Below are 15,709 nucleotides of genomic sequence, written 5' to 3'. Positions count from 1 at the left end.
GTATTGTTTTATGTAATTCTCTTCTAAATCAGATAGAAAAATAGAGTATTACAAACTAACAATACATTAACTTTTAGTATATGTGCTGCTGAGAGTGAGCACAATATTGACTTCTTTACTTATGTAGTTATCTTTAGTCTTCATGTGGACTTGGGTTATTTTATAGTGTCCTTTCATTTTAGCCTGAAGGACTCCCTTTAATGATCTTATAGGGAATATCTACTTTCAATAGACACCCTCAGCTTTAGTTTATCTGGGAATGTTTTAGTTTCTCCTTTATTTTTTAAGAATTGTTTTGCTGGATAACAGACTTAATGGTAGATGGCAGTGGGGAGGTGGGAGGTCCTTTCAGTATTTTGAATATATCATCCAACTACCTTGTGACCCTCAAGGTTTCTGATGGGAAATCAACTATTACTTACTATTACTTACTGAGTCCTCTGTGACAAATTGCTTCTCTCTTGCTGCTTCAGAAGTCTCTCCTTGTCTTTGGACAGTTTGACTATCATGTGTCTCATTGTGCACCTCTTCGTGTTTATTGTATTTGGGATTTGTTGAACTTCTTGGATGTGGACATTCATGTCTTTCTTCAAACTGGGTGGAGTTTTCAGCCAGTATTTATTTAAATATCTTTTCTGCCCCTTCCCTCCTTTTTTTCTGGGATTCCCATTAGGCGTACATTGGTAAACTTGATGATATTCTACTGGTCTCTTAAGCTATGTTCGTATTCTTTTTGTTTCCATTTTTTATTATGGTAAAATATACATAAAATTTAATATCTTAGCCATTTTAAGTATCGAGTACAGTGGCATTAATACATTCATAATGTTGTGCACCATCACCACCATCCATGTCCATATCTCCTTTCATTTTGTGAATCTGAAATTCTATACTCATTAAACAATAACTCCCCCATTTTGCCCTCTCACCAGCCCCCAACACCTACCATTCTATTTTCAGTCTATGGTTTTGAGTAATCTAACTACATCGTTTATGTAGAATCATACAGTATTTTTCTTTTGGAGAATGGCTTGTTTCACTTAGAATAAAGCCCTCAAGTCCATATATGTTATAGCATATGTCAGAATTACCTTCTTTTTAAGGCTGAATAATACTGCATTGTAGGTATATGCAATACACATTTAAAAAAAAATCCATCAATGGACACTTGGAATTCTACCACATTTTAGCTATTGTGAATAATGTTGCTATGAACATAGTTATACAAATAGCTGTCTGAGATGTTTTCAGTTCTTTTTGGGTATATACCCAGAAGTGGAACTGCTGGATTACACGCTAATTCTATTCTTATTTTTTTAAGGAACTGCTATACTGTTTTCCACAACAGCTGTGCCATTTTATATTCCTGCCAACAGTGCAAAAGTGTTACAATTTCTCCACATCCTTACCAACAATTTATTTTCTGATATTTGAGGCTTTTTTATAGTAGCCATCCTAATGGGTGTGAAGTGGTATCTCATTGTAGTTTTGCCTTGCATTTACCTAATGATTAGTGACATTGAGCATCTTTTCATGTGCTTCTTGGCCATTTGTATGTCTTCTTTGGATAAATGCCTATTCAAATCTTTTGCCTATATTTTTTAAAGTAATCTCTATACTGAACATGGGGCTTAAACTCACAACTCCCAAGATCAAGAGTTGTATGCTCTACCGACTAAGCCAGTCAGGCAACCCTCTTTTGCCCATTTCTTAGTTAGGTTGTTTCTGATTTTTTATTGTTGAGTTTTAAGAGTTCTCTATATATTTTGGATATCGATGCCTTAATATATATTTGGACACATACAATATTATGGATATATCCCCAAGAAATCATTGCCCAATACAATGGGCTTTTGTCCTGTTTTCTTCTGAAATTTTATAGTTTTAGGTCTCACATTCAGGTTTTTTAAATTGATTTTGAGTTAATTTTTGTATATGGTGTTAGGTAAGGGTCCACACTCATTCTTTTGTGTTTGGACATCCCATTTTCCCAGCACCATTTGTTAAAAAGACTATCTTTCCCCCATTGAATGGTCTTGGCACCCTTGTCAAAGTCATTTGACCCGGGGTGACTGAGTGGCTCAGTTGGTTAAGCATCTGCCTTCAGCTCAGGTCATGATCCCAGGGTCCTGGGATCGAGCCCCTAGTCAGTCTCCCTGCTCAGCGGGGAGCCTGCTTCTCCCTCTCCCTTTGCTGCTCCCCCTACTTGTTCTCTCTCTCTCTCTGTCAAATAAATAAATAAAATCTTTAAAAAAAAAAGTCATTTGACCATATATGCAGGGGCCTATTTCTGGGCTCTATTCTATTCCATTGGTCTATGTGTGTCTTTATGCCGGTACCACAGTGACTATAGTAGCTTTGTAGTAAGCTTTGAAATCAGGAAATGAGAGTCCGCAAACTGTTCTTTTTCAAGATTGTTTTGGCTATTCAGGGTCCCTTGAGATTCCATATGAATTTTAGAATGGGTTTTCCTGTTTCTGTAAAAAACATCATTGGGATTTTCACAGAGATTACATTGAATCTGTAGTTTGCATTGGGTAATATTGATGTTTTAACACTAGCAAATTTTCCAATCCATTATTAGGGATGTGTTCCCCTTTATTTATGTCTTTTCTAATTTCTCTCAGCAATGTTTTATGGTTTTTAAAAAAGATTTTATTTATCTATTTTAGAAAGAGTGAGAGCGAGTGGGGGAGGGGGAGAGGGAGAGGGAGAGAGAGAATCTCAAGCAGACTCCATACTGAGTGTGGAGCTGACTTGGGGCTCTATCTCATAACCCTGAGATCACAACCTGAGCCAAGACCAAGAGTCAGGCGCCCAACCAACTGTGCCACCCAGGTGCTCCTTAATAAGGGATTTAAAGTATTTATAAAGACTGTCCTCTAAAAATTTCCTCAGATTTTTGAAGAGTAGTCTTGGTCCTGAATATCCAGTGTTATCCTGTATGTTTGAAAGGGTGATCCAGACATGAGAAGCAACTAGGTGGTGCATAAGAAGGGCCTACTTGGCTATTTCATAGCTACCTACAATTGACCAAATTTTTTTTAGGCCAGGAATTATTATTTAGTTTCTCTCCTTCTAATGCAAGAAACTGTAAGCTAGATCAGTAGTTCAACAGCTCAACAGTCATAAAATAGTCATTGTGCATGTTAAATTTCAACTATAAAACAAATTCAGTTTGTATTTACTTACTCATTGTGACAGTATTACTAAATAGGTAAGGATGGGAATATTTTGCTATACCATATATAGCAGATGTATTGCTCTGTCTGTAAAAACTGTGCTTTAAATGATATTTTCATATGTTTTGTTGGGGCCAGAGCACATTAAGTTTGAAAGCAACAGAAATTTGTTTTGAAACTGAAGGCAACTTAATGAATCACAATTCCTGCCAAGAAAAGGCGTTTGGGGTGCCTGGGTGGCTCAGTTGGTTAAGTGTCCGACTGTTGATTTTGGCCAGGTCATGATCTCAGGGTCTTGAGATTGAGCCCTGAGTCAGGCTCCATGCTTGGTGTACAGCCTGCTTGGGATTCTCTCTCCCTCTGCCCCTCCCCCTCTGCTCTCTCTCTCTCAGAAGAAAAGAAAAACTGCTTATAAATATAAATGAAATCATATTTAAAACAAACTGCCTCTGACACAAAATAAAAAATAATAAAGAGAGAAAGATCTAAAAATATACTACTGTTAACTTAAAAATGGTCTATAACATGAAGTCTTTAAAAAACCCTCCACAACAACGTTTAGACTGGTTTGACCAAAAACTGGGTACTTAGCCAAGTTGACTCATAAAATAACCATGACATTAGGATATTAATTGTAATCCCCAGGGCAACTACTAAGAAAATAGGTAAAAATACATAACAAAAGGAAGAAGGGGATCAAAATGGTAGACTAGAAAATATCTATGTGACACAAAAGAAGGGAGTAGTGAAGAAATTGTGGTTCAAAAAAGATATGACATAGGAAAAAAAATAGCACATTGGCAGAAGTGCTTCCTTATCAGTAATTATGGATTAAACTCTGCAATCAAAAGACAGAGAGATTAGGAGACTGGATTTAAAAAAACATGATCCAATTATATGCTGTCTACAAAAGAATTACTTTATCTACAAAGACACAAATAGGTTGAAAGTGAAAGGATGGAAAAAGATATTTGATACAAAGAGTATCCAAAATAATTGGAGTGGCTTATACAAATATCAGAAAAAATAGACTCTAAGATAAGAAGTGCTGCAAGACAAAGAAGGACATTACATGATTATAAAAGGGTCAATCCATTAAGAAGATATAATAATTGTAAATATATCTGCACCTGACAACAAAGCCTCAATATATTGAAGGAGAAACTGACAGAATTGAAGGGAGAAATAGACAATTCAACAGTAATAGTTGGAGATTTCAGCACTCACTTTAATAATGGATAGAACAACGAGATAAAAGATCAGTAAGGAAATAGAGGATTTGAACAACACTATAAACCAATTAGAATTAATGAATATGTAGAAGACACACCACCCAACAACAGTGGAATATACATCTGTCTCAAGTGCACATAGAACATTGTCCAGGACAGACCATATGAGAGATCACAAAACAAGTCTCAATAAATTTAAAGTGATTGAAATCATACAAATATCTTCTCTGACCATAATGTAATAAAACAGAAATCAGTGACAGAAGGAAATCCAGAAAATTCATAAATACATGGAAATTTTAAAAACATTTTATTATTTATTTATTTATTTTTAAGATTTTATTTATTTATTTGACAGAGAGAGACACAGCGAGAGAGGGAACACAAGCAGGGGGAGTGGGAGAGGGACAAGCAGGCTCCCCGCCGAGCAGGGAGCCCGATGTGGGGCTCGATCCCAGGACCCCGGGATCATGCCCTGAGCCGAAGGCAGACACTCAACCGACTGAGCCACCCAGGTGCCCCTAAAAACATTTTAAAGAGGAACACTGGGCCAATGAAGAAATGAGAAGGTGATTAGAAAAAACGTTGAGATGAATAAAAATGAAAACACAATAGCAAAGGTTATATGATATAGTGAAAACACTTCAGAAAGACATTTATAGCTATAAATGGCTATATTAAAAAAGAAGAAAGAGCTCATATAAATAACTTCATTGAACACTTTAAGACACTAGAAAAAGAAGAACAAACTAAACTGAAAGCTAGCAGGATGGAAATAATCAAGCTTAGAGTAGGGATAAGCAAAAGAGAAAAGAGAAAAACAATGGAGAAAATAGATGAAACCAAAAGTTGGCTCTTTGAAAAGGTCAACACAACTGACAAACTTCTAGCTGGATTGATTAAGAAAAAAACAGCAGGGGCGCCTGGGTGGCTCAGTCGTTAAGTGTCTGCCTTCGGCTCAGGTCATGATCCCAGGGTCCTGGGACTGAGCCCTACATGGAGCTCCCTGCTCCGTGGGAGCCTGCTTGTCCCTCTCCCACTCCCCCTGCTTGTGTTCCCTCTCTCGCTGTGTCTCTCTCTGTCAAATAAATAAATAAAATCTTAAAAAAAAAAAAAACAGCAAAGGCTCAAATTACTGAAATCAGAAATTAAAGTGGGAACATTACTACTGACTTTACAAAAGCAAGAAGGATTGATTATAAGAGAGCACTCAGAGTACACCAACAAATTAGATAACCTATATGAAATGGACAGTTCCTAGAAGCACACAAACTACAAAACTGACTCAAGAAGAAATAGAAAATTTGAATAGACCTATAACAACTAAGGAGATTGAATCAGTATCCAAAAAACTTCAACAAAGAGAAGCCCAGTACAAATGGCTTCACTGGTGAATTCTATGAAACATTTATTTTTTATTTTTTATTTTTTTTTAAGATTTTTTAATTTATTCATTTGAGACACAGAGATACAGAGAGAGAGAGAGAGAGAGAGAGAGCATGAGCAGGGAGAGAGGCAGAGGGAGAGGGAGAAGCAGGCTCCCCGCTGAGCAGGAAGCCCGACGTGGGGCTCGATCCCAGGACGCTGGGATCAGGACCTGAGCCGAAGGCAGTCGCTTAACCATCTGAGCCACCCAGGCGCCCCTCTATGAAACATTTAAAGGAGAACTGACACTAATTCTTCCCAAACTCTTCCAAAAAATTAAAGAGGAGTGTTATGGGTTGAATATTTGAGTCCTCCCAAAATTCATGTATTGAAGCCACAACCCCCAAATATGACTGTATTTGGAGATAAGGCCTTGTGGAGGTAATTAAGGTTGAATGAGGTCAAATGTTGGGGTCCTGATCCAGTAAATTAGTGTCCTTATAAGAAGAGACAGAACCGGGCGCCTGGGTGGCTCAGTTGGTTAAGCGACTGCCTTCGGCTCAGGTCATGATCCTGGAGTCCCGGGATCGAGTCCTGCATCGGGCTCCCTGCTCGGCAGGGAGCCTGCTTCTGCCTCTGACCCTCCCCCCTCTCATGTGCTCTCTCTCTCTCATTCTCTCTGTCTCAAATAAATAAATAAAATCTTTAAAAAAAAAAGAAGAAGAGACAGAACCTCTTTCTCTCTCTCCCTCTCTCTTTTTCTCTCTCTCTCTTCCATGTGAGGACATAGTAAGAAGGTGGCCATCCACAAGTCAGAAAGAGAGCTCTAGCCAGGGACAGAAACAGCTGAACATTTTGATCTCGACTTCTAGCCTCCAGCACTGTGAGAAAATAAATTTCTGTTGTTTAAGCTACCCACTCTATGATATTTTGTCAGGGCAGCCTGAGCTAACTAAGACAAGGAGGGGACTCTTCTTAACTCATTCTATGAGGCCAGCATTACCCTGACACTATAGACAGACAAAGATCTCACACAAAAAGAAAACTATAGACTCATATCTTTTATTGAATATGAATGGAAAAATTCTCAACAAAATACTAGCAAACCAAATCCAGTACTATATTGAAGGATTATACACATGACCAAATGGGATTTATTCCAGGAATGCAAGAGTAGATCAACATACAAAAATCAATCAACGTCATATACCAAAGTGATAGAATAAAGGGGGAAAACCCCACACATGATCATCTCAATGGGTGCAGAAAAACATTTGAAAAAATCCAACACCCTTTCATGATAAAAATATTCAACAAACTAGGAATAGTAAGGAAGTTTCTCAACCTGAAAAAGGATATATATGAAAACCCACAGCCAAGATACTTAATAGTGAAAGACTGGAGTTTTACCCTAAAATCAAGACCAAGATAAGATGTCCTCTTTCACCACTCCTATTCAACATTGTGCTGAAAGTTCTAGGAAGAGAAATTAGACAAGAAATAAAATAAGTCATACAACTAGGAAAGGAAGGAGTAAAACTAACTCCATTTGCAGATGACCTAATATCATATATAGAAAATCCTAAAGAATCCCAATTAGCGCTAATAAACAAGTTCAGCAAAGCTGCAGGATGTAAGACCAACAACCAAAAAATCAGTTGTTTCTATACACTAGAAACAGTCCTTGTAATCAAGAGTCTCCTCTGCCTCCCAGCACCTATATGCCTTATACACCCCTTAAATAAGGCATCTGGGGGGCTTACCAAAATCTTACCATTTGTATCTTCTTCAATTTCTTTCATCAATGTTTTAATTTTCAGAGTAAAGCTCTTTCACCTCCTTGGCTAAGTTTATTCCTAAGTATTTTATTGTATTTGATGCTATAGTGAATGGATCATTTTTTAAAATTTATTTTTCAGATAATTTATTGTTAACATATAGAAATTCTACTGATTTTTTGACAAACCATGAGAGACGATGGACTCTGAAAAACAAACTGAGGGTTCTAGAGGGGAGGGGGGTGGGGGGATGGGTTAGCCTGGTGATGGGTATTAAAGAGGGCACGTTCTGCATGGAGCACTGGGTGTTATACGCAAACAATGAATCATAGAACACTACATCAAAAACTAATGATGTAATGTATGGTCATTAACATAACATAATAATTAAAAAAAAGAGAAATTCTACTGATTTTTGTATGTTAATTTTGTATCCTGCAACTTTACTGAATTTGTTGATTAGATCTAACCATTTTTTGATGGAGTCTTTAGGATTTTCTATATATAAAATCATGTCATCTGCAAATACAGACAATTTTACTTCTTCCTTTCCAATGCTGATGACTTTTATTTCTTTTTCTTGCCTGACTCCTCTGGTGAGGATTTCTAGTACTATGGGGAATAGGATTGGTGAGAGTGGGCACCGTTGTCTTGTTCCTGATCTTAGAGGAAAAGCTTTCCAACTTTCATCATTGAATCTAATGTTAGCTGTAGGCTTATCATAAATGGCCTTTATTATGTTGAGGAAGTTCATTCTGTCTCTAATTTGTTAAGAGTTTTTATCATAAATGGATGTTGAATTTTGTCAAATATTTTTTCTGCATCTACTAAAATGGTCATAGGATTTTTTTTTCTTTTGTTCTAGTAATGTGATGTATCACATTGATTGATTTGCGTATGTTGAACCATCCTTGCATTCCATGTATAAATCCCACTTGATCATGGTGAATGATCCTTTTAATTACTCCTAAATTCTGTTTGTTAGTATTTTATTGAGAATTTTTCTGACTATATTCATCAATGATATTGGTCTGTAGTTTTCTTTTCTGGTACTGTCTTTTTTGGGCTTTGAAATCAGAATGTTGGCCTAATAAAATGAGTCTGGGAGTATTTCCTCCTCCTTTTTTGGAAGGGTTTGAGAAGGATTGGTGCTAATTCTTTAAATGTTTGGTAAAATTCATCAGTAAAGCCATCTGGTCCTGAGTTTTTCTTCATTTGGAGCTTTTCAATTACTGATTCAATCTCCTCACTATTGATTGGTTTATTCAGACTTTCTATGTCTTCCTGATTCAGTCATGGTAGTTTGTATGTTTCTAAGAATATCTTTTTCATTTTCTTCTAGGTTGTCCAGTTTGTTGGTGTATAATTTTTCATAGTAGCCTCTTATGATCCTTTGTATTTCTGTGGCATCAGTTGGTTGTACTGTCTCATTTTTCATTTATTATTTTGTTGGTTTGGGTCTCCTCTATTATTTTCCCTAGTTAGTCTAGTTAAAGATTCATCAGTTTCGTTTATATTTTCATAACCAACTCTTAGTTTAACTAATCTTTTTTATTGTTTTTCTGTTTTCTATTTCTTTTTTTTTTAAGATTTTATTTATTTATTTGAGAGAGAATGAGAGACAGAGCACGAGAGGGGAGAGGGTCAGAGGGAGAAGCAGACCCCCTGTTGAGCAGGGAGCCCGATGCGGGACTCGATCCCGGGACTCCAGGATCATGACCTGAGCCGAAGGCAGTCGCTTAACCAACTGAGCCACCCAGGCGCCCTGTTTTCTATTTCATTTATTTCTCCTCTAATCTTTATAATTTCATTCCTCTTGCTAAATTTGGGGTCAATTTGTTCTTCCTTTTCTAGTTCCTTGAGACATAGTGTTAGGTTGTTTATTTGGGAATCTTTCTTACTTTTTTTTTTTAAGATTATTTATTTATTTATTTGAGATTGAGAGCATGAGCAGGGGGGAGGGACGGAGGGAGAGGAAGAAGCAGACTCCCCACTGAGCAGCTATCCCAATGTGGGGCTCAATCTCAGGACCCTGAGATCATAACCTGAACTGAAGGCAGACACTTAACCGACTGAACCACCCAGGCACCCCTTACTTCTTTTTAAAAAGTTTTTATTTTAATTCCAGTGAGTTAACATACAGTGTTATATTAGTTTCAGCTGTACAATATAGTGACTCAACAATTCCTTATATCATCTGGTGCTCATCATTCTTACTTCTTTTTTTTTTTAAAGATTTTATTTATTTATTTTGACAGAGAGAGAGACAGCGAGAGAGGGAACACAAGCTGAGGGAGTGGAAGAGGGAGAAGCAGACTCCCTGCTGAGCAGGGAACCCAATGTGGGGCTGGATCCCAGGACCCTGGGATCATGACCTGAGCTGAAGGCAGACACTTAACAACTGAGCCACCCAAGCGCCCCCATTCTTACTTCTTAATGTAGGCGTTTGTTGCTATGAAGTTCCGTCTTAGAACTGCTTTTGCTGTTTTGGTATATTGTGTTTCCATTTTCATTTGTTTCAAGATACCTTTTTATTTCCCCTTTAATTTCTTCTCTGATCCATTGTTGTTCAGGAGAGTGTTGTTTAATTTCCATGTATTCATGAATTTTTCGGTATTCTTTTCATTACTGATTTCTAGTTTCATACCATTGTGGTCAGAGAATACACTTGGTATGAATTCAGTTTTCTTGAATTTGCTAAGACTTGTTTTGTCTAACGTATGTTTAGCTTAACATATGGTCTATCCTAGAAAATGTTCCATGTGCCCTTGAGAAGAATATTCTATTGTTGTTGAATATAATGTTCTGTGTATGTTAGGTCCATTTGGTCTATAGTATTGTTCAAATCTGCTGTTTCCTTATTGATTCTCTGTCTGAATGATCTATCCATTGTTGGGAGTCGGGCATTAAAGTCCCAACTACTATTGTATTGCTGTTTATTTGAAGAGGAACTTCTAAATGGATACAGGATTTTATGTTGGTTCAGCACATCTATACATACTATCAAGACCTCTAAAGCCTTTTAAATCCCAGAAATCTATTTTTATCAAGGTAAGATGTACATAACATAAAGTTCACCATTTTAAACATTTTAAAGTATACAATTCAGTGGCCCTTAGAGAGCTTCCGGATGGGAACTGGACACCAGAAAGACCAAGGCATGATGAGAGGGTTGGAACTTTTAGCCTTGAGTTAATCATCAGTGGCCAGTGATTTAATCCATCCTTCCTAGGTGATGAAATCTATGTAAAAACCCCTACATGATGAATAGCGTTCAGAGAGCTTCCAGGTTGGACCTCACTCTATGTTCTTCTCCATCTGGCTGTTCACCTGTATCCTTTATAATAATCTGTATCATATACTGATAATGACCAGTTTCCCTGAGTTCTGTGAGCCATTTGGCAAATTATGAAATCTGAGAAGGGGATCATGGGAACTTCCAACAATTATAGATGGTCAGTCAGAAGTACAGGAGGCCTAAGATTTGCACCTGCTGTCTGAAGGGGGGCAGTTTGGTCAGACTAAGCGCTTAAACTGTGGGGTCTGTGCTCAAGTCATCAGTGACAGAACTGAGTCAAATTTTAGGACCCCCAGTTGGCATCCAGAGAGATGGAGAATTCATTGGTGTGGGGGAAAAAAACCCCACACATTTGGCATCAGCAGTGGTGTTGGAAAACACGACATAGGGGCTTCCTCTTGGGACGGATGCAGCTTACGGTGCGTGATATGGCTGGCTTCTTGGCGGGGCAGGTCTTGTCATTCCTGTCCTGGGTGTGTTGGGCCAGAAGAGTTTGATCCGAGTGTGGGTCATGTTGGATAGGATAGGGTGGGAATATGGAATGTGACTGGGCTTAAGTGTGGAATTTCTCACGTCCTTCACAGCCACCCTCTCCTTGCCCCACCCATCCACTCCTTGTGACTTCTTTTCCCCAGAATTTATATCAGAAGGCAGGGGGTTGTTTCCCTGATGGTTTATTTTCTTCTGAGATGCAGACTGAGGCGAGGGGACCAAATACTGTTTTCCAACCACTTTATCCTTAGGAGACTGGTTTAATAAATCCAAATAATCTCCAGTTGGGTCCTTCCAACTGGTATAAAACCATCTTTTGATTCACTATATGCTTCTAGCAATGGCTTGGAAAGTGACCACCATCAGCGAGGCTAAGTGGCCGAAGGTGAGGGCAGCTGGTGAGGGGGCAATCTGAGCCTGCCTGAACTGACTAGAAACAGTGACTTAATTGTTCTTCTCCATCTAGTTTTGCATGTAATCTTTAAACAGTCTACCTCGGGTTACCGAGTAACAAGCACGGTTGCTTTTTGCAGGTCAATGTGTTCCCAGGGGTGGCGGCTCACTCATTAACACTTCTGTAAAAGCTGCGTGTCCCGGTTAAACTCCAAATGCTTTGCAAAGCCGCAGGCCATGTTGGAGACATCCACCAGGCTGTGCGTAATGATTTCGTTAGCGAGGACGCATCCAAGACCCTATGGGCTCCAGTGGAAACAGAGCCATCACTGTCACCAGTGGGGAGCGTCTGGGGTCAAATCTGGAGCGGAATCCCAGCTCCGCCCCTTACATGGCCAGACAACAGGTGGCTCAGCCTCCTGGCCTCCATTCCTTGACTGTGATACAGTATCACCTACTCTGAGTGAGCGCAAAATGGGACAGCGCGCAGAAAGGCTAAGCATTGTCCTCAGCTCCTGGCACCTATTAGATGTGTCCCTCCGTGGACATCCTGAGGAGACCACGGGGACCCAAATAGATGGTCAAACGAGGGGCTTGAGATTGTTTCAACTGGCCTAGAAAAAGAAAGCAGAACATTTGGCAACAGACCTTATGGTCCAATACTGGGATGTTCTGGGGCCGGGACAATCTTGGCTGGAAGTGAGCCACGTGATGCAGGAGTCACTGTCCCAAGTCCCTCTCGGTCCACTCATGGCCTGATGGCCACAGGACATGGTTGCTCGCCACAGTGGTGTTCCCAGAGGTGAGGCATCTGTCCCCAACCCTCCATGCTTATACAAATTAAATATAGGTCGAGCCACACATCAGGTAACTGAGCCCTTTCTGGGACTATTCTGGTTGTCTTTGGATGCACGAAACTCCTTTTATTTATGATTATTGGTTTATTTAAAGTAGGCTCCACACCCAATGTGGGGATCAAACTCGCAACCCTGAGATCAAGAGTTGCATGCTCTACCGACTGAGCCAGCCAGGCGCCCCCTAAACTCCCTTTATTTTTCCCAAACCTCCTCTGAGTTTAGGGAGGCTGCCCCCCTCCAAGCCCCTTCCAGCTCTCCCCCCATCCTCACGGTCAGGATTTGCTTCCCCCCTGGGGGGGGGTGGGGGACACCGAGCTGCACTTGGAAGCCGTTGCCCTGCACACGGCCACCTTGTGGGCTGGAGATGCCACCATTGCGCTCGGTTTAATGATCAATTTATTGTCTGCCAGGAAGCCCTTTCTGACCTGGTTCGGCCCTCAGTTCCTCTTGCTCAGAGCCAGTGCCTGCTGCAGGATGGTGGCAGACAACTCCACCGGCGACCCCCGCACTCCCAGGCCGCAGCTGAGTGTGACGGACATCATCATCATCACTGTGTATTTCGCCCTGAACGTGGCCGTGGGCATATGGGTGAGAGGCCCGCGGTGGGCGGCCAGCCGGGATGGGCACTGGGGTGTGGGAACCGGGCTGACCTGCTTCGTCTCCCCTGGAGGGAGGCCCAATGTCCTCTGGGGTCCTCCTCCCAGCCCTGGGGTAGATTTGTCCGAGACCTTGACCAAGCCCCTTTGTCTTTGGGCAGTAGCTGCTCAGGCTACAAAGGGAGGAAGAGGAAGACCTCTCTAATGAGCAGGCCTAGGGGGAAACTCACTGGGCTTTTGCGCGGCCGACAAGCTGGGGGCCCAGTGCGGCACGTCCTCTTCTGGGGCTCCGTCTCCTCCGTGTCAGATGGGCTTGCGGGGTGAACGTTTGCCCAGCTGCACCCCACACCTGCTGGGTCAGAATCCGGAGAAGGGGGGTGCACACAGAGCCTGGGGATCTTTATTTTGCAAAGCTCCTTGTCCGCCTGCCTCTGCCTAGTTCCTAAGCCAGTTTCTCTCACTTTCGATAAGAAAGAGACGTGAGTTAGGCTGTCACAGACTCCAGTGGCAGTGAGGCCCCTCCTAAGCAAGCCCTGTGCTCATCACCTGGCCCCCGTAGCCTCAGGGCAAAGGCCAGCCCCATTTACGGATGAACCCCAGTGCTCTGCGGGCTGGGACTTCCGCAGTGAACCCCAGGTCCCTGCCCACAGGGGAGGCGTTCCTCCCGTCTACTCATAATGCTAACCTCGGAGGCCTTCCTGATGGGGAGGTGAGCACAAAAGCCAGCTTTGGGTTTGCAGAGGTCAGACTCTTCCTCCTTGTCCCCAGAGGTCCCCAGACCAGCATCCCTGAGACGTGATACGTGGTGGGCTCCATCTCCTGGGGGAGAATGAGTATCCTTTCTTTTTTTTTTTTTTTAAAGAATTTATTTATTTATTTGACAGAGAGAGACACAGCGAGAGAGGGAACACAAGCAGGGGGAGCGGGAGAGGGAGAAGCAGGCTTCCCGCCGAGCAGTGAGCCCAATGCGGGGCTCGATCCCAGGACCCTGGGATCATGACCTGAGCCGAAGGCAGACGCTTAACGCCTGAGCTACCCAGGCACCCCGAGTATCCTTTCTTACCTTCCCTGGCCCCTGATTTAAGCCCCGAGGGCCAGAGGCAGGAGACTGGTCATGTTCCCAGCTCTGGCATCCTAGGAAGTCGCTCGGCATTCTAGGCCTTGGGGCTCTCCATCTATAAGTCAGACACACCACCTACTTCACCCCAAGCCCTGAGGGCCTGAGTCAGAGGCGTTCTCCTCCCTGAGGTGCCCACACGGGGCACGGACCCTGCCGCTGCTCTCGGTTCCCTAGCAGGAATGGTGCGAGTGGTCCTGGTGGTGGGGGTGCTGGGGGGCTGCTGATGCTGGTGGGGGTGGGGGGTGCTGGGGTTGCTGGGGCAGCGAGTGGCAGCAACAACAGTAATTGGAATTGATTCTTCGGTGATGGAATCGTAAACCACAAGCCGTTCAGAGCTGGTCCCCACTCTGTGGACTTGGAGTAAGTTGCTTAACCTCTCTGGGCATGGCTCCTCAAACACACAATGCGGATCTGGGCAGCCCACTGCTCCTGGCGGTTCCAAGGAGCACAGGAGGTCCGTGGGTGTGAAAATCTGTTGCCAACCGTAGCCCGTTTCTGGGAGAGTTGCTGGCTGGGAAGTCGGGGGAGGGGGCGCCCGCAATGGAGGCTGTCTGGGTGAGGTGAGGTGAGAGCCAGAGGCTGGAGGTCAGCAAGATCTGAAGAAGGAGGAGGAGCAGGTGGGGGATTTATTGGAAGCGCACATCTAAGAAACTGTTTTGGGCTCCTGAGGCCAGGCCACCCGGTGACTGGGGCCCATTAGCCTCGCTGCCCGGGACTCACCTCTCCCAGCTTAGCCTTTCCTTGCAGGCTGGTGCCGCGGGCAGTGGGGTTGTGGGAGCTCTGGCCTGGCCCTCCAAGCAGGCCTTGCTGGCCTAGCACGATGCTGATGGCCGGACGGCTGTGAGAGCAGGCAGCAAAGAACAGAGCCAGATGAGGAGTGTGCTGGAGCTGGATCGCACAGGGATCAGATTCAGCCGTTCATCACCCAAATGCAGATGGGACAAGCTGGGTTGGACAGGTGCACCTGCAAAAGCGCTCTGACGGTGGGGTTAGGAGAGCCCAGGGGAGGGCCTTTAAGGAGGTGTTCCTGGATGAAGGACCTTGAGCTGAGCCTTTGTGTCTATTAGGGTATCTGTTAACAAGTGACAGAAAACCTAGATCAGATGAGCTCGAACAATGAAGGAAATGTAATGACGTCCATCCTGAAAGGTCCAACAATAAGGAAGGCTTCAGGTACAGTTGGATCCAGGGGTTCACAGTGTCATCAAGGCTATCAGTGCGAAATTACTTTGGCTTTCTCAGCCTCCACCCCTGTGTGGCATTGTCCTGAGCCCAGTTTCCCACACAGAGGTGAGATGCCTTGATTAGCCTGGGTTCAGATCCTGACTCCATCACTTACTAGCCACTTTCATCTCTGGAAGCCTTGGTTTCCTCATTGGTAATATGAGGATGATCA

The 15,709-nt window shown here is 42.5% G+C and overlaps 1 protein-coding gene across 3 annotated transcripts in view; it reads left to right on the top strand.

The window, feature by feature from the left end:
- Positions 1–12,913: 12,913 nt before the first annotated feature.
- SLC5A10 (solute carrier family 5 member 10) overlaps positions 12,914–15,709 on the top strand; it is a 58,402-nt gene continuing 55,606 nt past the window's right edge. For all 3 annotated transcript variants that reach the window (XM_034989714.1, XM_034989713.1, XM_034989712.1), the window contains exon 1: positions 12,914–13,185. In XM_034989714.1, coding sequence (XP_034845605.1) covers positions 12,985–13,185 — 201 coding nt within the window. In that variant the 5' untranslated portion in view covers positions 12,914–12,984. The remainder of the gene's footprint in view (positions 13,186–15,709) is intronic.

This window comes from Mirounga leonina, unplaced genomic scaffold (genome assembly GCF_011800145.1).
Source record: "Mirounga leonina isolate KUSES-001 unplaced genomic scaffold, KU_Mleo_1.0 Mir_488, whole genome shotgun sequence".
Lineage (NCBI taxonomy): Eukaryota > Metazoa > Chordata > Mammalia > Carnivora > Phocidae > Mirounga > Mirounga leonina.
Note: the sequence above shows the minus strand (reverse complement) of the source record. Positions and strands in the feature narration are given on the sequence as shown.